Source organism: Antechinus flavipes, chromosome 3 (genome assembly GCF_016432865.1).
Source record: "Antechinus flavipes isolate AdamAnt ecotype Samford, QLD, Australia chromosome 3, AdamAnt_v2, whole genome shotgun sequence".
Classification (NCBI taxonomy): Eukaryota; Metazoa; Chordata; class Mammalia; order Dasyuromorphia; family Dasyuridae; genus Antechinus; species Antechinus flavipes.
This window is the reverse complement of record NC_067400.1, coordinates 500,480,014-500,507,202: the sequence shown is the minus strand read 5'-3', so window position 1 is coordinate 500,507,202 and position 27,189 is coordinate 500,480,014. Positions and strand designations below refer to the sequence as shown.

At 31.4% G+C, this 27,189-nt stretch overlaps 1 protein-coding gene across 8 annotated transcripts in view; it reads right to left on the bottom strand.

Moving 5' to 3' along the window:
• Positions 1-27,189, bottom strand: part of GRIA4 (glutamate ionotropic receptor AMPA type subunit 4) — a 485,575-nt gene that overhangs the window by 60,828 nt on the left and 397,558 nt on the right. For 7 of the 8 annotated variants that reach the window (XR_007952112.1, XM_051986908.1, XM_051986911.1 and 4 more), the window contains 4 exons: positions 17,932-18,042; positions 10,221-10,427; positions 6,994-7,364; positions 4,381-4,579 (listed from right to left, as the gene is read on the bottom strand). Coding sequence is in view for 7 of the 8 variants with exons in the window: in XM_051986908.1 (XP_051842868.1) it covers positions 4,381-4,579; positions 6,994-7,364; positions 10,221-10,427; positions 17,932-18,042 (888 nt within the window). In the remaining variant the exon portion in view is untranslated. Of the gene's footprint in view, positions 1-4,380; positions 4,580-6,993; positions 7,365-10,220; positions 10,428-15,374; positions 16,622-17,931; positions 18,043-27,189 lie in introns of those variants that run through there. The other variant, XM_051986913.1, reaches the window with a different exon arrangement.

Here is a 27,189-nt window from a genome sequence, read left to right as displayed (position 1 = left end):
AAGAGACAATTATGCAAAAGAAAGAGGGTAACTGATGTTGTTGAAAATTTTATGACCAGAAAATAAGGTAGAAATAGCCAGATATAATCTAGGCATGGTCTTTAAGCTTCACTGATATTGATACAAAGTCAAGATAGCTCATATGTTGGGTGTACCCCTGTGAAAGATTTATAAAACTTGAGCAAGAGTCAGATATGGACATATAGGCAGGTATGAATGGATTGTGATCTGCCTTGCTATACAAAGTATATACATCAAAGAGATGAGATGATATAGTTATCAAAATTTCAAAATAAAAAAAATTTCTGCTTGTGATATTCATAGATAGTTACAGATATGACATTCAGTATTTCCTAGAATCAGAATGTAATTAGCTATCTCTGTCAAATTAAAAGGATAGTATAGAAAATTATCTTTATATTCTGGTATTAAAGATTTTGTTATTTTAAGGGGACATATTGCAATTTTAACCACTTAACTATCTTTTATGATGGTGATAAGTATGTCATTTGTAAGCCATGACTTACAAGTCATCTGATATGAAAATATCAAATAAATAGAAAGGAATTGTAATAGAAGTCAAGCCAACAAACACTTATTAAATGTCAGGCAATGGAGTCAACATTGAGAATCCAAATACAAGAAGAAAGATAGTTTCTGCCTTTAAGGAGCATATTTTGTAATGGGGGAAGACAACAAAAAAGGAACTAAAAAGCAAGTGGGGGTGGGCACTAAGAATGAAATGTGGAGAAGAATGAAAACATGACTGGTCTGGCTGTTTTCTTTTGAATAATGTTTCTGGGAGGAATCAATTAATCAGAAGCGACATCAAATACAGAGTACTTCCAAGTGGAAGTACTCTAGAGGTAGAGAGAGAATTTCCACTGTTGATAGATAAAGTCTAGAGAATCTAGAAAGGAGTCTGGAGAAAGATGATTAAAACACTAGCAAACATTGAAAGTCTCTTCTACCTATAAATCTATTTATTTCTATTTCTAATTCTATTTCTGTATCTATTTTTAATTGTATTCAACATCCTTAATTCTGCTGACAATTCAGATGCTGGTATTTGAAATGCAGTAGGGACTTAATAAAGGTTTACTGATTAATTAATCACCTCATGAATATCTTGCAATGTGTTTTCTACTTCCACTAGGCTGTATAGAAGAGCATAAGTTTTACTAAGGCCTCTTGCATAAAAGAAACCTAAAATAACATTCTGAGCAGTGATTATATGCTATCTGCCTTTTTCTCATTTCACTGGTAACAAATGTTAGCACTTCTTCAAATATAAGCTATGATAAGTCAACTGCACCTAAAAAATTCAATTTATTCAAGCATAATATGAATAATGATGTATAATCCCTATAATAGTTAAAAGTATCATTTCTCTGACAAGTATAAACCATTACCAAGTGTCTCTATAGTTCTAATAACAAGGATAAAAATGATATAATACATGCAAGTTTCATGTATGGACAAAAACTCATTGGTGGATTCAGAAACCATCTATCATCCTGGCCTAATATTGATTATAAGGGCAGAATTGCTATAGTACTGAGTATAGGTCCTTGCTAGAGGCAGAATAGTGGAGTAAATAAATGCAGTAATACTATGTTCTTATGAGAAAATAATTATGATGAGTATATAACAGTTTCCTCAACCAAACTGACAAATGGCTCATTGAAAGCAATGCTAGGCTATAGGGTGTGAGGGAGAAAGGGAGTGATGAAGAGAGGGAAGGAGGGAAGGAGGGAGAGGAGAGAAATATACAGAGGAAACAGAAACAGAGAGATACACAGAGAGACAGAAAGAGAAACAGAGACAGACAGTGACACACACAGAGAGACAGGGAGATCGAAAGAGATTCATCATGTAAAATCCATGAAATTGCTATGATTTTTATTTCCTGATGAGATCTAGTTGTATGTTTCAAAACCTGGAATTTTAATACATATCAGTGTTCATTAAGAAGCTTTCAAACTCAAATCTAGTCAGAGAAGAAGATTGTGTATGTCCTAAAAATCCAAGAAATAGCCTTTTTCCATTATATTTATTTGTCCATTAATTCATTTGTTTATTTTCAGCATTATTTATTTTCAATGGATTGTGAACTGATTTACTTTTACTTTTTCTGATAGGAACAAAATGAAACAAAATAAAATAAAATTTCCCATTTTGTCTGATCATTCCAAAATTTAAGTTAATATATCCTTGGACTTTTTTCTTTGTCAATAAAAATTGAAGTTTATTTTCTTTGTCATTTCATGAAGAATGAAATAAAGACTACCAAGTAACTTACTGACAAACCAAGTGATCATCATTTCCCACCCTCCAGCTTCAGGCCAAAACAAGTTATACTTGTTTTTTTGCTTTCATGATATTCAGAGCCATTTCTGAGTAAGATGATTTTATCTCACTTCCTTATTTTCTTGAACAAAAACCTGTGATATGACAAATTTCACACTTTCCACGAGTTGAAATTGTGTTAAACTTGTACAAGAATATTATCTAATGCTATTAAAGCATTGTTACTGTGAAGAGGATTAGTAGAAAAAAAATTAGACTGTTATGCTTAACTTCAATAATCTTTAATAGATTATTTAATGTAATACCTAATGATCAAATTTATTGTCTGGGGTGATTCTAAAAACAATAACAACAAAAACAATCCAAAATAACTTATGAGTAAAAAGGTTTTGGTAATAAAATAAAATAATAAAAATGTATGATTTAGCCCATTGTTCTTTTGTGTATATAAAGTTGAATATGTAGTTTGACTAATTTTTTTTTTACTGAATTGAGTATTGATTTGTATGACATCTTTATAGAGATATAAACATCTTTTGAAAAACAAACAAATGTTTTCTAAAATGCATCCCAACCACACGTATATTTTCCTTTGAAGTTAAGATAATTTAAACCATTTTGGCTTTATTTAATGTCCTGCACTTTGAAATGGAAAGTAAAATTTAAATTTTAAAGATTTAAGATAACATACATAAAAATAAAATTTTAAAATTCCATTTAAATTTATTTAGCATATAGCTATGGACTCCTTTAGGGATTACTGTGAGAAGTCATGAAATCATAAGATATATTCAAATATTCATGCAACTAGTTAAGTATATTTGAAAGTATAGACGCAGAAAGTATCCTATTTTGAAAATCAAGTCAAGAGATAGAGGGAAAATTAGAAAAAAAATTGAGAATGATGCAAAAGGAAATACAAAAAGTTAATGAAGAGAAGAATGATTTATAAAGCAAAACTGGCCAAATGGGAAATTTCCTGAGGAAAATAATTCCTTAAAAATTATAATTGAGCAAATGGAAGTTAATGACTTTATGAGAAATCAAGATATAACAAAGCAGAACCAAAAAATTGGAAAAAATTGAGAAAAATATGGAATATATCATTGGAAAAACAACTGACCTGGAAAATAAATCCAGGAGAGTAAATTTTAAAATTATTGGTCTGCCTAAAAGTCATGATAAACAAAAGAGCCTGAATATCATCTTTCAATGAAATTATTAAGGAAAACTGTCCTAATATTCTAGATCCAGAAGATAAAATAGAAATTGAAAAAAAAAATCACTGATTACCTCCTGAAAGGGATCCCAAAATGAAAACCCCCAGGAATATTATAGAATGTATCTCAAATACTAGAAAGTTGTTTTAAAATGTTTTCATAATTAGTTCTAAGAACAGAGTACAAGAAGGTTCAGATAATAAAATTCTGCCTTAGAAGGGCCCCCTAAAAATACATGCCTGGATGGAATGTGAATCATAAGTCACATGAACAACACAATATGCCCGTGCAGCTAACTTCCACTTCTAGTGATGTTCTGAGAATTCAAAATGAAGATTAATTTAGGTCCCTCTAGAATTCTGCTTTCATTCTCTGAAAGAAGTAAACTTCAGGTTTAAACTATAATCATGGAACAGCATAATGTATAAAGATAATAAAGTTTCCAGTTAAAGTTTTGGTTTGAAAATGCAATAAGCTAAAAATTAGATTTCAAAAGCTATTTAATGCAGGCATTTCCCCTTTCCCCTTCTAATTCTTATTTAGCATAAAGCTGCTCTAAATGCAATCTAGTCATCTTCATTATCATCATAGCATTGTCAATGCTTGCTGTTATTATTGAAGCATTAAATCACTTACAAATGGAAAGCTTTTCCAATCAGCTCTTGCTTTATACATCCATTGGGAAGCAATATACTTTTCTCTAATAAAGATCAATAATTGTTTCATAGATTAGTGGGGATTTAAACTCTATGAAGTAGTCACAGGAAGTAACACAAGTACCACATAATTACTTACAAAGTAACATTTATTTCACAGTGCACAACATTTGGTGGTATCTTTGTTGACTTACTCTGAAGAATTCTTTTGTTGACCCAGAGTCCAATGTTCCATATGCAATTTCAGTTTGTTTGGCAAGGTCCTCTGCACTTTCTATTGGGGAGACCATCCGCTCAACTGTCAAGAATGCAGCAAGGTTTGCCGTGTAAGATGAGATGATGATGAGTGTAAAGAACCACCAAACACCTCCAACAATTCGACCTGAGAGGGATCTAAACATGAATAAGGTAATGAACATTTTCCTGTATCTAAGGTCAGGAAAAAAGCAAAGAAAGAGAAAAATATCACTTTTAACATGCCTGTTAAAGAAGTAACTTTAAATAATTTATCTAATTTTATATATTTTGGTAGGATTTCTACGAATAATTTATGTAATATTTGATGATCCTTTTGCTATATTTAAATGTAATTGATGTTGAAAATCTGAATTTAAAATTTTTTCTTTATTGCTCAATAAGTAGAAATGGACAAGTCTAACTTTACTGTGTTGGATCTTATTTTTAATGCATAGAAGAATACTTGTGAAACCCTAATAGTGCTGAAGAAATAATGGACTGCATTTTGTATTCTAGTCATAGATTCACAGAGATGGAGTAGCATATGTTGAGATAATTAGAGTTTGTAGAGATAGTTAATAGCGATAGTAGAATCACTGTGGTTGTAACAGGGTGAATGATTGTATTTATTATAAAATAATCTTCATTCTTGGACATAGCAATACAATCTACACATCCTTTCTGGCCTAATTGAAGTATATTTTTACATTGTCTTATATATCTTCTTATGTTCTTATTCCCCTTGCTTGGTTTTGGGTTAAAGATTTGGATGAGGGTGGAAATTTTATCCAAATTAGAACAATCAGGATGCACTGATGATCTCAAATAGCACCTCATAGTGTCCAAATTAATCTTGAAACTCTTTGGCTTCTGTTGGATTGAGGAATCCCTATGTAAATTCTATAATTTCCATGGCTAGCATAAAAAATTATCTTATTTGATCCTCACACCAATCTTGGGAAGTAGCTGCTATTATTATTTGCATTTTACATATAAGTAAACTGAGACTGAGAAAGATTAAATGATTTGTCCCAGGACAACTAACAAATGCCTGAGAAAAGATATAAATTTATGTCTTTCTGATTTCAAGTCAAGCACCCTAACTATTATACCATTATAATTTTTTTTTACCTCTTTCCTCACTCCTTAAATTTTTTTTTTAAACCTTTGGAATTAGTGGGGAATAAAAATTAGATAAAAGAAATGTTCAGAGTTTTAAATATATGCAAGAAATTATATATTGAGTTTAAGATACATGTATTCATGTATATGACACAGTATGGAAGTGATTCATTATTTCACTGCTATTGCAACTCTCTACTTAAGCAGACTGAAATAAGCTAGCAGATAGGTCTTAGAGAGTTGCGCGAGATTCAGGAAGATTACTTGTCTTGTTCATGGTTGGTTATATTGCTAATTAAATTTGAGATAATATTTGTAACCAGTTCTTTCTCCAATTTCAGGAATATATGCACTATACTTATCTGCCCCCCCCCCCCCGCTTTTTTTTTGGTCCACAAAATCTTAGTTCTATATGTCCTTTAATAGATTAAAGTTATTTTACATAAGATAACCCCCCACCCCCCACTGCAACCCATTTTAATCTGTCTCCTTTATGGGAGAAGTGAGTTAAAATTTGTCTGCTTAAAAAAATTGCTATTGGAAGTTGATTTATTTTTTTATGCAAAATTAACAGGGTAGTTACTCAGATATATCCCAAGATAATCTTGAAAATATATGCAAAATGTCTAGAATGCAAGTAATCACTTCTACATAATGTCAGAATAGATTGGTCTCAAAATAGTATTTGTCTTGATTATAGAACTTAATATATGAAGTCTTAGATTTCCTGCATCTTATAGTGATACAGATTCTATGGAACATCATAGAAGACATCTCCTTTAAGTTTTATTGGCATGAGAATCAAGCTTAACAGTTGCTACCCACCAGCTTATTAAAATGTTTATTCAAATCATGAGAAGGGAACTGAAAATGAGTTCATGTAATTACAATTTAGTTTTTATTTTCCATCTGTCAAATCACTGAACTAAACATTAATACTAAATGGTTTTGACAGTGGTGAGGGTTGGCATAAGTTACTGATCTAGAGGAAACATTAATCCTTATGATTTATTCACATTTTATGCATAGGATTATGCTCAATATAATTTGTGAATTGAAAGTTTTGGATAGTTTCAAAAATGTTTTAACTTAGAAAAAGAGCATATGGACCTAGAGCTAGGATAAGATATTAATGCATCATAGGCAAGTTTTAAATACTGTATCACCTATGGAGTAGATTACTATGGTCATAACAATTTATCTCAAGATAAATATCTGTGTGTGATAAAAAAATTTCTGGCATTCAAAAATACATATTTATAAATATGAATGTTAAAAAGTGTTCTTGGTTTCCCTTACCCTGTGTTCTCTATGACTAGGTTGTAAAAAGATTTGCACTTTGCTCATCTTTGGTATTGATTCTAGGTGGATTGGTGACCCACAAAACCCTTGGAATTAGTGGGGAATAAAAATTAGATAAAAGAAATGTTCAGAGTTTTAAAACTAACCTTGGTGAAATGTCACATCCTTGCTGCATAAAGGCACCCAGGGAAAACCAGAGGCTGTTAAAAATACCAAACTCATTGGGAGGCTGGTCACTTGGTCCTTCTTTTCCATCCTCTGGCTCTTCTGTGTGCCACTCATATGGACTAAATCTACTAACTAGGAATAGGACCACACTGACACCAATGTAGGCAAAAACTATGCACATCCAGATTTCATAGGCCAAAGGATCCAAGAAGGAAAAGACTCCTGGTTTAGATTTCTGAGGCTTTTTAATCATAATGGATATGCCCAAACTCATGAAGGGCTTTGAAAAGTCAATAACCTCTTCTCGGACCAAAGTGATTGTTAGTGGGGCGATAGCAATCTCTGCTTTCTAAAAGAGAAGAAACACACACAGGCATATATGTTAATATTATTCCATGAAAAAACCTTGCCCTCATCTGTATAACCCTGTATAATCAGTATTGAGCAAAGTGATGTGTTTTCATATACATGATCTAGATGAGCCATTTAAATCCCACAAAGCATGTTTTTGATGGTAATAATTTGGGGGTGGGGGAGATAAAAAATGATGAGATATGACTCCTAAATATTTCATTTTTAATTAAGGCAATGAAAAAAATAGATAATTGGAAGTGTTAACCCGATCAATGCTGGATTTTGCTACTTCTTGCCACTTTATTTCAGAAGCTGTCATTGATAGCTCCCTTCACCATCTTCTTACGCCTATTAAATCAAAATTAAAAGCATACATTTCCCCCTTCTCTTTTTTTCCAGCCAAGAAACAGAGATATTAGGAAATTAATCAATCATAAAACTTTTTTTTTGTTTGAAAAAAATCAGTCATAGAAATTGTCTACCAAGACACTGCAATTGTGAAAATCTGAGAAAAATTAGTTTTCTATTTAACTGACCTCATAACTTCTACCCATAAAAATGTTTCAAAACAAGTTGGTAAAACAGTATTGCCAATTCTCAATCATCCATACTAACAAAGAAAAAGAGAGGTGAGGAAAACATGTTGAGTACAGAATGTGTTTTGTATTCAACCAGAGTCCTCCAAATACTTATGTATGTATGTATGTACATGTACACATACATACAAACACACATCTATATTCAGTGTTAGAATAGTTATAGAATAATCTCTATCCCTCAGTCTCTGTCTTTCTGTCTACCTGTTTCTCTCTCACACACACATACATACAAATACATGAACACACACATTCAAATATATACACATCTATCCATTCAAACATTCTCATTCACCTTGAAAAGGGTTGCCTATATTGCCAGTAGCCTGTATTCATTTTGGATGATCCAGATAACTGAGGAGTGATCCATAAATATCTTGATGTATGCAAATATTTAACATATCTTATAAATAGTTACATATATTATTAAATTGACCCTGGGGGATACTCATATAGTTAGTGCTAAAAGTTGATTCATATAGTTGCTATTTCTGAGTGCAACGAGTACCTACAATTCTTACAAGGTAGATCTTCAATGTGTGTCTAAAATTGCTTGCTATATTCCTGTCCTATAAGTTTCAAATATTACTGTGCAACAAATGCATTAGGAGCACTCTTGATCAACATGAGACAAAGTAATAATATTCATTTGTAAGAACTGACCATGCAATCTATGGTCCAATGCTATTTACTGTCTATAATGCATTTCTTTTCTCATTTAAGATTACCTATGTAGTCAGCACCTCTTTCACATGAATATAAAATCTAATGGATTGCTTTATAATGTCATTCAATTTCCTTTATGTTGAGGTTTTAGTTACTATATTACTGCATAGCAAAATATCAGTTTCATGGTCTGAAAAGCAGAATACTGAGCTATGCAACTACTTAAAGGAAATTTGGGTTTGAGATGTGGTTCCCTCTGTGGACTTAGGTTATGTCTTCAATCTTTTCTACCTATGTTATTGCCAAGGAAAGGGAAGAAGTATCCCCTGTGTAATTATTGATTTCACGGAGGCCTTGTGAAGATGAATCAGATAGGGTATGCTCTGTGCTTTGGAAGATGAAAAGCATGAAACAATTTTAATGTAGCATGCTTGGATGCTTTAGGGCATTTCTGAATTGTATGTTCCTGCTATTGTGTTCCTCACTAAGAGAAAGCTTTTCCTTAGCTATAGGTTTGATTTCTGGTTAGAAGAAATAGGATGCAGAATGGCACAATGACTGAGTGCTTGCTATCTACTTCTAGCAACCAGCTTGAGATTATGATAGAAGCTGAAGTGATGATTGATTTTGCAAGTCAGGCACGAGTGGATGTTTTATTTGCTTTGAGCTGAAAATTTGTCCACACACTTATCTCTTGGTGCAGGAGGTACATTATGAAGTTTTGTGTGAAACCACAACACATTTAATCCTCACTTTGGGGAGCTTTGTGGTCATGCAAAATAAGGAAGAAATTATATCACACAATTTTAATATTTAACAGGTCAAACAACATTGTAAGCATCTTGTTTAATTATAATAAAAATATATATGGTTTGGATATTTATGTTAAAAGATTCATTGTGTAGTTTTGGTTTAAATAACTTTAACAAGGGTCCTTATTTAGTACATGGTTTTTTGAACGCATATGACTTTCTTCAAACAATCATTATTTTGTGATTTGCTCAATGAGGGACTGTCAGAATCAGAACTGGAAGCTAGCAATGAAAGTAGAAAAGTACTAGGACTAGTTGAGTTACTTGCAGTGGGTAGGACCTTGTATAAAGCAATTTTATTGCTCTTGGGCATGGCTTCTTCTATAGCAAGAGACAGGCTAGATTCTAAGGCCTTTTCGAGTTCTAAATCCTATGATTCTAGATCAATATCAGCATTACAAAATAATTATTGATTAAGGCAAATTGCTCGTTTCTCTATAATTTTCAAAATAGTTTCTAAATGTAATGAGTTAGTATGAAATTAAATAGCCATGTACCATTCACTTTTTAATTATCTGTGTAGTTTTAGTCATTTTGGCAGTCTATCACTGCCATTTTTTTCTCTTCTTGAGAAGTAAAAAGTGTTGATTAAGGTAAACTTTTAGGAATTAATAAACTGAGGTCATCTACCCATTATATATCTCTCTTGAAGCAATACATCTAAAACACTTTGTAACAATTTATCTATTCAATACTGTTTTTTTTTATAAAAATGCAATAATCATGTATCTTTGCTGTTCAGAGAAGGTTAATTCATCAATAAGTTAATTTGCTTACCCCATAAACAAGTTCTCCTACCATCCCATTCCAGATTTTTGTATCTGCATCCCTTGCTCCATATTTTCCATCTGGGACAATGGCAATTTTGTACTTGATACCAATATGTTTTGCAATTTCAGAAGCCAAATCTACACAGTATCCTTCATATTTGTCATTCCCTTCAAACATTTCATGGTTTTTCTTGTACATAACATATGGGGATTCCTATAATGAAAGAAGTAGAACTGTAAAGGAGAAACATATGAAATGCACTTGGAAAAAATAGCAAGCTTTGAATTTTACTGTATGATCAATAGTTAATGTTTGGTATTAGTACACATGCATTAGTGTATATATATGCATATACATAGTCTCCTATGTCAAAAGAAATCAATATTCAAACTAAGGTATACTAAATAAACTCAAAAGCATCTTAATTATTCACCTTGAAAACAAATTTAGAAATGCTTTAAAATAATTCCTCAATTGATCAGCATCATTACTTTATGCCTAGCACAATAACAATGCTAGGGCATTTGGGGAACTATAATCAGTCTGATATATTTTAATTAAAGTTATAAATTAAATTACAAGATTTAAAGTTTTAAAATATAGATCCCTAAAAGTTTGAGAATAGCTCTATGTAAAGTTTGAGATCTCCGTAAGAAAAGGCATAAAACTGTAGAATCATAAAATGACCTAAGTTATTCCAAATTCTGCACATTCTGCCTCTAGTTTGGAATTATTTTATATATAATTGTGCCCTGACTTGAACAGATTACATTTTTCAGTGATGTTAATATTCTGTTTGCTGACTAAAACTAGTACTTTAGAAATATTAATTCAGTTTCTAAATATATTTGAAATTGAATGTCAATTTTTTAAATGTGTGACATGTAATATTAAGTGTAGCTATTAGTGTCCTGAGCATCTTAGTATTATTTGAAATTATATATAAACATATATATATACATATATATATATATATACATATGTACATATATAGATATACTTTGTAGCAACACTTAAAAATCAAGTGCATTTGAGAAAACATTGATTAGATCATGATCTTAAAAAGCAATCACATATGCAACCTCTGCAAACAGTTATTTGTATCTACATTTAGCTCTCCCTATTTCCCATCTGGGACAATGGCTACCTAAAGGAAACTTATCATGAATAAGAGAGGTGTTGAGGAAACATTAGCCTATCAGTTTTTTTCAGGGAAATTCACAATCCAATTAGTATCACGACTGTAAACATGATAACACATATATTTAAATATATAAAGCACTGATATAAATATCTTTCATAACATGATGCTATATGATTCTGATGCTGCTCTTTAATAACTCTAGTCATGCCATTTAGTTGTCTATTAAAAAAAAACAGAAACATATAATTGGATTTTGTTTTTTAAGTATCTCTATTTGCTATCTACAAGATATTTCATATTAATTTCTATTTTGTTTTCAATTAATTTGTAATTATATAAACATTATAAAAACTGATAAGAATGTCATAGTAATTAATATAAAATATAATTTTACTAAAGGTGATGGTTTCTACTGCCTTCTAAGTGACATAAATAACATAGTGATCTTTATATTAATTTATTCTTGGTTCAGGTGGACTAAGACATCTCAACTTCTGCTCTCATTCTACATAGATTTTATTATCTTGTTTATTCTTCCACATATAAGAACAACTAAATTTGTATCCCTTACAGATATGCTTTGAAGATAAATGAATTAGCTTATGTAGAATCTTTTATAAAAATATAGAAAAAATGATACATTGCAAATCATAAATGTGGACATAAGAATTAGAGGGGTGCTGCAAAGCCTTGTTCACTTCAAATTTATGGCATAATAACAAATAATTATTGTAAATGACTCTCTCTTTTGTAATTTAACTAAAATGGGGGGAAAGGCACTGGAAAAAGATAAGAGCCACCAATCTGTAAAATAATTTTGTGTTTTTTATTGAAATGATTTTATTCCTGTCAGCTATAATTAAAATGAACTTTATAATATGATATTTTCCAGAAGAGGAACCATCCATATCTTAAGTTCAATATTAACCTCAGGAATAGAACCTTAGGTCTCTGGCATAAGAATTATGTGAGATGATATTTTGTATAATCATATCATTTTACTATAAAAGTGCTATTTTGGGGAATTAATTTTTTGACTATGCATATTTGTAATAAGACTTTTCTTTTTCTTTTACTTTTTTTTCTTTGAAGGGAAGTGGGATGGAGAGAATCAATTTTTCTTAATTGAAAAAATAAAATCAAAAATGTCAATATAGACTGCCTAATTGAAAAGGACAAAAATTTTTTTACTAAAAATTAACCTAAGTTCCTTTTTTTTTCTAAATGGGAGGAAAGGACAGATATCACAAACTTGATTAAAGACAAGATATTCAGCTCTTGCCTTCCATATTTAAATTTTGGAGACCAACTGTCATCTTTCTAAAAACATGAGTAGAACCCTCCTAGGTACCATGTGATTTTAAAAATAAGTGAAAAGATCATATGAATAGTATTTTTCCACCTTTGACCAATTCAAATCTTGAATCTTAAAGCCACAATTACAAGATAAAGATATTAAAACTCATTAAGTGTCTCTGCCTTTTTGCCTAATTATCTCGATGATTAATTATTTTTTTTAAATAACTTTTTATTGACAGAACCCATGCCAGGGTAATTTTTTACATTATCCCTTGCACTCACTTCTTTTCTGATTTTTCCCCTCTCCCCCTCATCCCCTCCCCCAGATGTCAAGCAGTCCTTTACATGTTAAATAGGTTACAGTATATCCTAGATAAAATATATGTGTGCAGAATCAAACAGTTCTCTTGTTGCACAGGGAGAATTGGATTCAGAAGGTATAAATAACTCAGGAAGAAAAAAAAATGCAAGCAGTTTATATTCTCGATGATTAATTCTACTACACTTTTCTGTCTAGCTCTTTTAAGAGAATGAAATATGAAAGTGTTCTAGGTTACTTCAGTAGATACTAGCATACAGAAACAAAGAAAAAAAATTCAGTTAAAGTCTGGCTTCATTTTTCCAGACTCCTTTTTGGACAATTGAGATAGATTTAAGTTTGGTTTAACTTGTTAAATATAGGCTAGTGCAATTTTGTTTTAGAACTACAAATACATGTGCAAATGAGTATATTTGTATATGTAATAAAATTTCATCTCCCAAAATATCTTTAGAAATCAGCAAAATTTTAGGCAGTTAGACAAGTTTATGGGACCAATAAAATTCTGAGTATTGGGATAAAATGAAAGGCAAATCAGAATAAAACAGGGCAATAACTCGTGTGTGTGTGTGTGTGTGTGTGTGTGTGTGTGTGTGAAAAGCTGAACCTCAAAGAGAGAAGACCTTCACTTCTATTCATAGGCTTGGTATTTCTTTGATCCTGTTTCCTTTTAAAGGAAGAGTGATAGTTGCTCCATCTCTGAGCCCAAAGACATTCAGAAGTTCCCAAATATAATTTTTAAAAGATGGGATTGTTGAGATTTAGTCCATAATTTGGGGGAATAGGGAAGGGATCTTTTAAGTCTCTTGGTGATAATCTTCAAGGAGAGTGGAGAAATATTATAATCTCAATTGTGAAACACACTGATGTCTTATTTTCCTTTTATAACTGAAGTTTCTTGTCTTTGATTATAAGATGTTTTGCAGGTAGTGTGACATAATATTTCTTTAAAAGTAATTTTTAAAAGGAATTACTAGCCTTTGATACTTTATCACCACATTGAATCCTTGGTATTATGAATTTGATGATAAAATAACTTTCATTATGGATTTCCTGGAAAATCTACTTTGCTACTCACAGGACTGGCAAGACCATTTGAGGCAGCAGAATCTAATCTATTGAGCTTGGTCTTCAACTTCACAAAGTTGAAATCTCTTCTATTAGCACACATTACAAGGATATACCACAGAAAAGCCAACTTGGAAATTACATTTGTTGAAGTATTAAGCTATTGAAATAGGGATTTCTCCAGAATGATTTCATGTGTATCATACAAAGTAATCACTGCAATTGTCCAAGACATGATTTAAATGCAGTTAAAATGATGAGAGATTCAAATTCTTCAAACGTCAGTTAGTAAAATCACTGATTATTTGCTATGGAAATGGCTGCCTTCCTGAAAAGCATTCTGATAAATATAATGGCTTATTTTATCCCATCCTATAAGATCAGTGGGAAAATACTTAAAACTAGAAATTAAAGATCTAAAAAAAATACAATTCAGACAGAAGTAGATCTATTTTACCCTTTAAATAATTCTAAGTTCATTTAGAACTTGTTTGAAAGCTAAGAGTTTCTTTAATATACCAAGATAATTGTTATTTAAGAAGAATCATTTTTTTTGCACTAGTACATATATTATTTGCATTGTGTCCACCATATTCATATAAAAAACATTATATAGGTAAGATAAAACTATATCAAACATTCTCAGAACTAAGGTTTAGTTTAGAAAACTGTAGGCCATTGAATTTGGCTTCATGGTGTTTTGCTTCATGTTATTCCATTTCATAAATATGATGAATTAGATTTCTGTAAAAATAATTTAAATTGAGTGAAACTGAGAGTGGAAGGAAGTATCTGATTGCAATAGTTTATTTTTTCTCAAGTGGTCAAATTAACTTAGAGAGGAATTACCAGTAGTCTTTTTTGTCTTCTCTCTTTCACATCCTGATTTCAGCTAAACTAGATTTCTGCTCTCCTAATTTGGTTCATATCTTTGTTTTCAGTTTCTATATTTATAAAATGATGGCCACAAATGGTGGTAGTGGTAAGAAGGTGGACAAAGCTCTTTTCTTGCACTAACAATTCATGATCAAATGAGGCCTTCTCCCCAGGAATAGAGTCAAAACTTACTGCCTCAGATTATCTAAATAATTATTTTGTCATTCTGTGTTATATCAATAATGATCACAGACTTATAAAACTTGCAATTTGATAATATTTCAGGCTTACTATTTAGGAAGCCTTGGAATAAGACTTCTTATAGGAAAAAAATGACTATTTGAGAGCTTTCCATTGTTCATTCTTAGATCTTCCAGTCAGTAATAAAACGAAGGCCCTATATAGATAAAAAACTAACATTGTTTTCTGACCAAAAATGATATTTTAGAAATATAAAAAGCTAAACACCACATTTTTTGGGCACAACATCTAATTTCTCAATTTTTATTTAACAATAAAATTATCTAGCAGTACAACACATAAATGGGATACAGAAGGAAAAGGTAGAAGAAAGAGTAGCAAGACTGTATACAGTATTTCAGAAAATAAATTGGCCACACGATACAATCTTTAAGTTTTTCAAATGGCAAGATATGGGTTTTATGCACTGGGAAAAAATAAAAATTATCTATCATCTTTTTTAGATGGTTTTCAATGGATTTTTGAAGGGTTATTACATATGATTCTCAAATATCTCCTTCAGTTACATGGAACTGTATTTCCTTCAAAATGAAGAGGGGCATGGGAGATGTTTTATGTCTCTGAATTTTCAACAAAAGCAAAATACAAGGACCAATATTATGACAGGGTTCAGAAGTATCCATTAATAAAATATTATCTGTGATTTACTTGGTTATGAGCTATGAATACTAAGTATATTTCAAGTATGAATAATATGCAGATAAACAATTGTCTTACATTGTGTTCATAACAACAATGATAGTAGTACTGCCAAGCAACCGAATTTATACATGGGTAGTACTAGATGCACATATAGATAACACACTTGTATTTTTAAAATTACTTTTTATTTACTTACAGGTAACATGCTGTAAGGAAATCTAAACATGCTGGGCAAAAATCATTTAGCCCCTTGCTTTTAGATTATGTCTCTAATCCCTTGAACAATAGGGATAAAAAGAATATTCCCTAGATAATAATTATCAGGCACATTAAAATGCTTCATTGCAGACAAAACAGGCAAAATTTGAAAAAATATGTTTTTTTTTAAAAGATTATATTTGAACAGGAAACAATCACACAAATTCATATGTATTACTTGTTTTACCTATGCTTGGAGTTATGAATGGCATATATACATAGTGAATGTACAGTGACCTCATTTAAAAACATGGGGATGATAGAAAGTTTAACTAAATGATTTCCATTCAACATCCATTTCTTCTCTTGATAAGGATGAAGGTCAATTCTTCATCTGTTTTATATAATTCAGCATAGTCACAGAACTTTTTTGTAGTCGAGAGCCTGGTCATCCAGTGAAGAACCAAAATCCACATGAAAAATTATTTTAAGTTTACTATATTGGAGAATAAGACTTGAGCCTTAGTTAGGAATGTTCGCAGCATCGTGGAACTCTTTCTTTCTTGATCAATTTCTTAAAATAGGATTCTTCATCAGAGGCTGAAAAGAGGAGGACTGTACTGAAGTATGACTTTCCATTACTGGGTCTTTTTTAGGAAAAGAAATATATATATATATATATATGACTTTTAAAGTCCCATGCAATTATTACAGTTAGATAAGAAATTACATATTTCTCATTGCCACAAAGACAATTGCTGTTGGTTGATTTGCATCCTTGAAAGATAATCTTGAAATCAATGACAATGATATATTACATCTCTAATTGGTGATGTAACACAGAGGGAACTGCAACACAATGAAACCGTGAAAGTGTCATGAAGCATTTTCCAGTACTTTCCTATTTCATTCCAAGATCAGTTTAGGAAATAGGTCAACCTTACTGAAAAACACTAAGTTACCTAAATATGTTTCCATCTCATTTGAGGTAGATTGTTCCCATAAATGATTAAAATATATATATATATATATCTTATCTAATGAGTCAGATGAAGAGTGTAGCAAGCTGAGATGTAAAACTTTAAAACCAGACAGATAAAGGTCACCCTTTGCTGGTCTGCTTTGACAAGTATTCATTCTAAAGGGCACATTTGACTTCAGAAAGGAAAAATGTAAGTAGTCTATTATTTAAAAGGTAATTTCACAAGACTCTCTTTGAGGAAAGGAGCTTTGAAATCTAGCGAATTTCTCATTTTATGATATCACATAATGAAGCAGCTGCATTTTGCTCAATTCCCAAGAGCTAGTCAATGAATAATGGTGTGGGTATGGATTGGTCAATGAGAAAAATAACAGTGAAGAAAAAAATATTTCAACACCAAAAAATAAATATGAAACTGAGCAAATCAGCTTCAAAAAACACTCATATAAAACATGTCCAATAAGATGTCCAGATTTGGTTTCTTTAGTTTTATAACTAGATAATGCAAATCCTTATAGATGATTAAACTACCTGAAAATGATAATTTTGAGCACTAAAAACTGTTATTACATTGATGTTTTAAAAGCACTACAGACATAATGAAAATATTGATTTTTTTGTTATTGATTTTTTTCAGCTGTTTTATTTTTTTTAGGATCTCTGCATTTTATAGATTTTCATCTAGAGTTCTACTGCATCCATTGAAAATTCTCAATATTTTTACAGAGAATGATGATAGAACAAAAGACAATATAAATAAAAGGAATGAGTTGACTCAAACTTGGGAACAAATAGATTCTGAATGTAAAGAATATTATAAGTAAAACAAATCACTTAGGTACAGTTCTGACCCTCCCCATTATTCATAACTGAAAGATTGTTAGTCTCCCAAGAGAAAGGAATAACAAATATATAGAAAAAAACTTACCATGATTGTGGTTACAACAACTGTTCTATTTTCAACAGCTGCAGTGTCATTGCCAAGTGTGGGTACATCTTGAATTAGAACTAGTTTATCCATATCATTCCAATAACCAACCTGTAAAATACAATGCAAGCAATTTTAGAGCAAAATTTAAAGGATTTAAAAACAGGATTTAAGAAAAAAGGCAGATTTTTAAAAAGTATAGGGGGAGCTGAATTTTACTCATATATAAACCATTTGTATCTAGTACTTTTGTGTACCAAACAAGGCAGAATATATCAATCAGTGACCTATATGCACTTAGCTAGTGTCTGTCAGGCATATTGCCAGGTGCTGGAAATATAACAAATGAAACAGCCCCTGAGCTCAAGGATTAACTTTCCATGGGAGGGGTATTTAACATGCAATTATGTGTAAAATAAATAAAAGTAATTTGGAGGGGGAGAGAAAAGATCAGAAAATGTTTCATTAAGGAAGTAGGTGAGTTAAGCTTTGAAAGTAGTTAAAGGTTCAAAGGGGAAAGTGTGAGGAAGGAATGTATTCCAGGCCCAGATAATAGTTTCTGTAAAAGAACAGATATAGAAGCTTTTTATTTACAAGTTATATGCATGGGTAATTTTACAGTATTGACAGCCAAACCTTTTGTTCCAATTTTTTCCCTCCTTCCCCCTCTTCCCTCCCCCCCATTGACAGAATATGTTAAAGTATAAATTAAATACAATATAAGTATACATGTCCAAACAGTTATTTTGCTGTACATAAAGAATCGGACTTTATTAGCTTGTGAAGGAAATCAAAAATGCAGGCAGGCAAATATAGAGGAATTCTATATAATTCTATATAATGGTTCATAGTCATCTCCCAGAATTCTTTCACTGGGTGTAGCTGGTTCAATTCATTATTGCTCTATTGGAACTGATTTGGTTCATCTCATTGCTGGAGATGACCACGTCCACCAGAATTGATCATCATATAGTATTGTTGTTGAAGTATATAATGACCTCCTGGTCCTGCTCACTTCACTCAGCATCAGTTCATGTAAGTCTCTTCAGGCCTTTCTGAAATCATGCTGTTGGTCATTTTTTTTTACCAAACAATAATATTGATGGAATATTTTATAATAAGAATAGCAAGAAGGCCAGTTTCAAGATACAATAATGTATAACCCAGAAAGTAGACTTGAGATGGGTTATAAAGGGCTTTAAATGCCAAAGAAAGGGATTTATGTTTGTTCCTAGAGATAATAGGGAGATATGTGACTTTAGTGAGCAGAAATAGTGACATTATCAGATCTCGAATTTAGGAAGTATTACATTATTAGCACCTTTTGGGGAGATAGACTAGATAGATTTTCATCCAGGAATTTCAGTCTGTAAAATGATAAAAATTGTAGAAAAAGGAAAAATTTTATTTAAATTAAAAATATTTTCATATAGTAAAGGACTATTCACTCCACATTTTGACATTAAAGATTTTTATGGGCAGTTCAGAAGCAATAAAAGAGAAATAACAAATGAATATACATGTTTCATATCTAGAAGAGAGCTAAAGACCTCATGAATACAATTTGTAGGAATGAAAATGTTGGCAATATTTTCATTTTGATGGGATAATTCTGAAGATGTTAAATTCTCATTTAATGTTTCCTGTGAAAAAATGAAATATCTTGATTTTTCTAAAAATCATTGACATTTTAAAAAAGGGTGCATTTACAATTGTCCAGGTGCAAAACTGATCTGAAAATATCTATTTGGCTAATATTTTTCTGGCTTGTACACATATACATGATTATATTTCATGCATATCAGGTGTACTATAGAAGGGATTCTTTTCCAGTTTCTGGTCGGATTAAATGTTCTGTGAAGTACCTTCCAAATGTGAGAGTTTGTGATTAAGTGTGATTTACGAGGTCCATTCTTTCCTTTTTCTAGCTATGTCTATCTTTTATAATGGACAATAGAACTTCAAAATTAAGGAGAGATTTTGAAGGGCATCTAATATAATCTTCCACACAATGAAGGATTCTTCTTCACAATATTAGAATTTTCATATAGTTTCTGTTTAAACCCTTTCATTATTGAAGAATTCAAGACTTCATATGTAGTCCAGATTTATGAGAGGCAGTATATACATATATATATATATATATATTGAAAAGAACAAAGTTGAGAAACTGAGAATATGGATTGGAACCATATCTGTCACTCTTGATGTGACCTTGGATAAATCCTATCAGCTATTTGAACCTCAACTTCTTCATCTGTAAAGAGAGGGGGTTAGGCTGAAGTCTTCTTCAGGTCTAATTCTAAGATGTTAAGATCTCATGATACATTGCACCAGCCTTATGGTATAGGAGGAAGATTACCTCATTATATTTAATTCAATTCAAAAGTGTTTATTAAACACTTCATATGTAAATAATAGTCCAGAGTCTCTTCTACTCAAGCCCTCAAAAACTCTATCAAGTTTATTAAGAAAACTTCCTGATTCTCTTTTTAAAAAAATCTCATATCTCTTCTCTTCAGGATATCTTCTACACAGACTAAGAGCAACCTATAGAGTTGTATTTCCATATAGAGTCAAGGATTTAGAGAAAAGTCATATCAGCTAAGAGAGCTCCTTGTATAAAACAAAATTGAGCTGTTGAACTGATAAGCTGATAAAAATCAATAGAAATTAATCCCAAACAATAAGTGAGTTAAAGTTAACTGCAAGCACTGAGTACACACTGTTAAGGAGTTACTAACTTCCCCTCCTTGGAGGAGGAATTTTCCACTATTTTTGAACATGGGTTGTATGATATGATAGGAAGAACATGTCAAAAAAGAACATGCAATGGGAGGACCAATAAATGTGTTAATTTCATCGTCTCCAGTTAACTAGGGGAGGGATCTAGCCATCCAGGATAAGAAATAAAAGATGAATTTTCATGTCTGTAAGTTCATATATGGCCTGTTTCTTAGAAGAACCATAAATAAACCAACTTTTCATACACTCCTGAGTCTTTTTAATTTTTGCAGCATATTAATAACAGATAGGAAAATATTCTTACTAAAGTGTAGGTCTAAAAATGTAACTTTCCTGAAAATGCCTTCAATAACTCCCTATTCTCTATAGAATGGGATGCATATTCCTAGATATTTAATTCCTTCATAGTCTGGTACTAACCTATTGTTTCAGTTTTTACTTCATATTCTTTAGCTATGTGACATACTTTATCTTCTAGTTGCATCCTATCATCATTCAAAAACAAGGAAGCAAAGAAAGGATTAATTTACCAAAATCAAAATTCTTGGTTGAGATTTGAAGAATAAAACTAAAAACACTTTGGTTTTATCTTCAGTACTCTTAGATGATCCAGCATATTATATAAACAAGAAAACTATCTAAATAATTTCTAAGGCCACAAATACCTAACTACATGTCTATGGAGGCTTCTTAACCTTCCATGGACAAAGAAAATTTGAAAAGTAGATGGGTTCCAGTATCCCTTAGCAAAAAATAGCTGCTACTCCTATTCATATGACCCAAATGAATTTCCCATTTTTATTTAACACCTTTTCTTGCCACCTCACAATTGGCAACTGTTCCTACTGTGACACTTCTTTGACACTTTGAATCTGCATTTCTTAGCTTGACCACAGTGAAAGTTTACCATTGGGCTTGACTAGACATGTCTACTTTTGAATGTTTTTCTTTATTTCTCAACCCTATCCCCTGTCTCGCCATTTTGGACAAATAATTTTGTCAGATTTTGACTTAGGCTCTCATTATCTTGCCCTATTCCACTAATTGGCTAACCTCAATATGTCTGACAAGAGATGAAATGAAAATTCATTGAAATCTATAGTTATAAATTTTATTTATTCCCTCCTGAAATTGCAACTGAAATTAATTAAGCCAAGTGAGAGGTTGTGAATATGTTGTCCGAATGTTCAAAAAGATAGCTTGTATAGCTAGTGGTTGAATGAAGAGTAGTGCTCATGGCTCCTAATCCTTAAAAATTATCCTTTCATAGAATTTTGCTTTCCTCTCTGTTACATAAGTTTCTTTGACAGAAACATAATTTAGCCCAATTTTTTCAAATATTTTTTCCAATTATATGTTTTTGAAATTTGTTTTTTTAAAGTTTGAGTTCCAAATTTTCTGTTACCTTCTCTCCCAACCCACCTCCTTGAGACAGAAAAAAATTTTGATATGTAGCCTAAACTTTTTATATTAGATATCTAAAACTGGAAGGAACTTTAGAGGTCAATTGTTCAAATTCCCTTAATTTTATTTTAAAATTTATTTTAAAATAATACTTCCCTTTATTATTTTTTCTGCTAAATAATATATTTTTTTCAATTACATGTAAAGATAGTTTTCAACACTCATCTCTGTAGGATTTTGAGTTCCAAATTTTTTTCCCTCTCTTCCTTCTTTCCCCCTTCCCAAGATACCAAACTTATCATGTTAAACCTATTTCCTCATTAGTCATGTTGTGGGAAAAAAAGACTCAACAAAAGGGAAAAACTACAAGAAAGAAAAAACTAAAACCAAGTGAAAAATAGCATGCTTTGGTCTTTATTCAGACTATCATTTTTTTCTCCAGATGTAGTCAACATTTTCTATTACAAGTCCCTTGGAATTGTCTTTGATTATTGCAATGCTGAGAAGAGGTAAGTTTATCATAGCTGATCATTGTACAACTGTATACAATGGTCTCCTGGTTCTGCTTGTTTCAATTGGCAGCAGTTCAAGTTTTTTTTTTTTTTTTTCTGAAATCAATGTGCTCATCATTTCTTATAGCACATTCATATTCCACAACACATGTTCAGCCAATTGATAAGCATTCCCTCAATTTCCAAATCCTTGCCACCACAAGAGTTATTATATTTTATACATTACATTTTATATAAATAAATATACATTTTTTATAATCTCTGTAGCTCTGTAACCCTTTTTGTAGTGATAAGGAACTGGAAATTGATTGGATGCCCATTAATTGGGAAAATGGCTAAATAAGTTATGGTGTGTGTGTGTGTGTGTGTGTGTGTGTATGTGTATAAAATTATTTTATGAGAAATAATGAGCAGGCTGATTTCAGAAAAGCCTGAAAAGACTTATATAAACTGATGCTAAATGAAGTGAGCAGAACCAGGATAACATTGTACACACCAATAACAGAATTATGTGATGATCAGCTGATCAGCTGTGATGGACTTGACTCTTTTCAACAATGAATGATTCAAGGCAATTCCAATAGACTTGTGATGGAAAGTTTCATCCGTATTCAGAGAAGAACTAAAGAGATTGAATTGGATTGAAGCATAGTATTTTTACCTTTTTTGATTTTGTTTGCTTGGTTTTTTTATTTCTCATATTTCCCCCTTTTGATCTTATTTTTCTCATGCAGAATTGCAAATATAGAAATAGGTTTAGAAGAGTTGCACATGTTAAACCTCTATCAGATTGCTTACTCTCTTGGATAGGTAAGAGACAAGAGAGAGAAAAATTTGGAACACAGGTCTTGCAAAAGTGAATGTTGAAAACTATCTTTGCATGTATTTGGAAAAATAAAATACTATTTAAAAAAAGTGAGTGTGAGTGGAAGCTGAATTACCTGAATACCTGGCTAAGAAGTCTGAATATTATTACTCCATAGGCAATAGAGTTACTAAAAGTGTTTGATCAAGGAAATTACATTTTCAGGCCTGTGTTTAGTTTCAAGCCTAAACAAGTTTTGGTGTGCAAGTGCAATGGAATATTGTTGTGTTAAAAAAAAAAATGACAAGCAGGCTGATTTCAGAATACCCCGGTAAGACTTATGTAAATTGATACAAAATGAAGTGATAAGAACTAGGAGAACATTGTACACAGTACAATCCTGTACACTGAGGAACTACGAATGATTTAGAAATTCACAGAAATGTAGTGATCCAAAAAAAAAAAAAAAAAAAACAAATTAAGGCCCAGAGAGGTTTAATGATTTGCCCAAACTCACACAGGTACTGAGTGACAGAATTGGCACTTAGCTATATGAAAACAACTTAAGCATCCTTTTCTACTGTCTTGTATTGTGTGGTTTGAATGCCTATTCATTTTTCTTTCCCTTTTGTTCAGACGTTAGTCTCTGTATGTTCTGATTTATGTTTCTATCTTAACAACTTTTGTGCTTACTAAAAAACAAAGAAACAAAAAAAAACTGACCATGTCATTTCCCTACTCAAGAAGTTCTAGTGGATCTCCATTTTCTATAGAATAAAATACATTTTTTTATTTGAAAATTAGAACCCTTTACAAATTGATTCCAACCTATTTTTCCTCAATGATATCTATTACTCTCTTTCACTCATCATGTTCTAGACAAACTGTTCCCCTTTCCATGCCTTGGCATGTGCTGTCACCTAAACTAGGAGTGCTTTCCCTTTTCACTTCTGCAATACAATGTCTATCTTCATCAAAGTAGAATTTAACTTACACAAAGAGATCTTTCTTAATTTTCCTATGTAATTTTCTTCCTCCAAATTATTTGTGCTTATTCTGTATGCGTGAGGCAACATGGGTGAATGGATAGAAAATCAACTTCAGGAAGACCTGTGCTCAAATCTGCTTCTGATATGTACTGGCTTTGTAAAAAAAAAAAAAAAAAAAAAAAAAAAAAAGGATAAGTCACCTAACTTTTCAGTGCACCAGGAAATCCTTGTAAGACTTTAAGAAAGTAAGTGATGAATTGGAACTTTGTCCAAAGGGCAAAAACTGAGCATAACTTTTTTATTTAGCAATACTATTGCTAGGTCTGTAAACCAAGGAGATTTAAAAAGAGAAAAGAGCCTATTTGTACAAAAAAATATAGAAACCCTTTCTGCAGTGGTTAAGAACTGGAAGTTGAGGGGAATGCCCATTAATTGGGGAATGCCTAAACAAGCTTTGGTGTGCAAGTGCAATGGAATATTATTGTGTTTAAAAAAAAATAATGACAAGCAGGCTGATTTCAGAAAATCCCTGGTAAGACTTATGTAAATTGATACAAAGTGAAGTGATAAGAACTAGGAGAACATTGTACACAGTACAATCCTATACACTGAGGAACTATGAATGATTTAGAAATTCACAGAAGTGCAGTGATCCAAAATAATTCCAATGGATTCATGATGAAAAATGCTATCTGCCTTCAAAGAACTAATATCTGAATATGAATTGAAGCATTCTTTCTCTTCCTTTTCTTTCTTCTTTTCTTTCTTTTTCTTTCTTTCTTTCTCTATTTCTTTCTCTTTATTTTCTCTTTCTCTCTCTTTCCTTCCTTCTTCCTTCCCTTCCTCTCTTTTGTTTCCCTCCTTCCCTCCCTCATTGTCTCCTTCCTTTTCCAAGTTTTATTATCCCAAATGACTAAGATGGAAATGTTTTACATGATTACATATGCAGAATCTATATCAGATTGTTTTCCCTCATAAGAAATGGGAGAACAAACAAGGAAGGCAGGAATAAAAATTTGAACTCAAAACTAAAAAAAAAAAAAAAAAAAAAAAAAGACAATGTTAAAAATTGTTTTTACATGTAACTGGGAAAAATAAAATATGATTTTAAAAAAGAGGAAGTTATAATCTTCATTGGCAGAGATACTTCCGTATTTCGTTGAAATGTAAAGTACAATTACATAAATTTTGTATGTACTTAGAATATAAACTGCTTGAAGTCTTCTTGTGCTTTTCTCCCCCTTTTTATATCATTGCTTACTAGAACAGTGCCTTGTGCAGAGTATATAATAAATGTAGAATTGAAATACAAAATGAATGATTGCTATTGCTCAATACCTCACACATCCTGATTCCTATTACACTATGGAAGCTAGCTAGATCCCCCTGCCTAGTGATTCGAAACTGCACCATAGAATAAATTTCAGATGCAACAGATCCCAAACAGGTAACTGTTACAGTCCTCTGAATGTGTGTCTTCATATTTTCTGACAAAGATCTTGATTAATTATGGATAAACTGTTTAATGGTATAATCTGCCAAGAAAAATTGGTGATTTATTTGAGGGTGACCACAGAATGAGAGGAGTATTCAATTTCTGACTTTGATCCTCTTAACAACCTGGGAAGTACTACTAAGTATTATCCTCACTTTAAAGATGAGGAAATTGAGCATGAGGGAACTTAAATGACTTGCCTGGGGTTACACATTATTAAGTGTCTGAGGCAGTATTCAAAATCTATTCCCAATTCTAAGTCTAGCTCTCTATCTACTAATTCTCATTACTTATGATCTCTTTTCAGACTCTTCTAGGAAGTACATGTATCATCCTGTATTCAACATCAATATTTATTTTATACTTATCCTCTGAGGGAAAAACCATTAATTCATACAAAAATATTTCTTCCTGCTCATTCATTGCTACTCTCTCCTGTTTCCATATTGAATCTGTCATAAATCAATTGGTTTAGAAATGGTGAATTATACTTTTTGAAGAGGTAGATTTTAAAATCCATAAATAAAAACTATTTACTAATCAGTAGGAGATTTCTTGCTTCACATTGGCATCTGTTCTATATAGTATGAGTCTATTAATATTTTCCTGAGGAACATTTCACTGAATATTCAAGGTACCATAAACTCAAAACTGAAGTGGATGCCTGTCTTCTATTCAACATCTCACTTATTTTATTGCTAAAATGTATATATTGTTAAAGTGCTGTGTTGTATAGAATCAGTTCTAAGTTACCCTAGTTTAAAGGATCTGTTAAGATCAGTTCAGTACTAATAAGTTGAGTGGAGAATATAGTGTCTGTGGTTAATAACATCTTGCCATACTGAAACAAAGCTTCCCTGATCCCTAATCTCATGCATATGACAAAAAGGGGGGAAAAATCACATCTTTTACAAGAAGAGGTGAAATCCAAAAGGAATTTTCCTGGAGTCAGTACTATAATATACCATTGTAGTAACCCCAATTTTATATTATAATTTACATAAATTATATATTTATGTTTATATCCAACTACTCATTTTTCCTGAGTGATTTATATCATGATGAAAACTTATTTCTCTAATAAATATATGAATCTACTGGTTTGGAGTTAGTATTTTGTTCCAACATATTTTGGTGATACTGCTTTTCCTAATAAGCTTCTAAAGTGTCACAGAAGCAAAGGAGAACTTTGCAAGTATCATAACTAAGCACTAAAATCTGTACAAACAATAGAATCATAAAAACAATAATAATTAAAAACTCACCATTATACAGTTATTTAAAGTGTGAATAGCATTTCCCTTATAT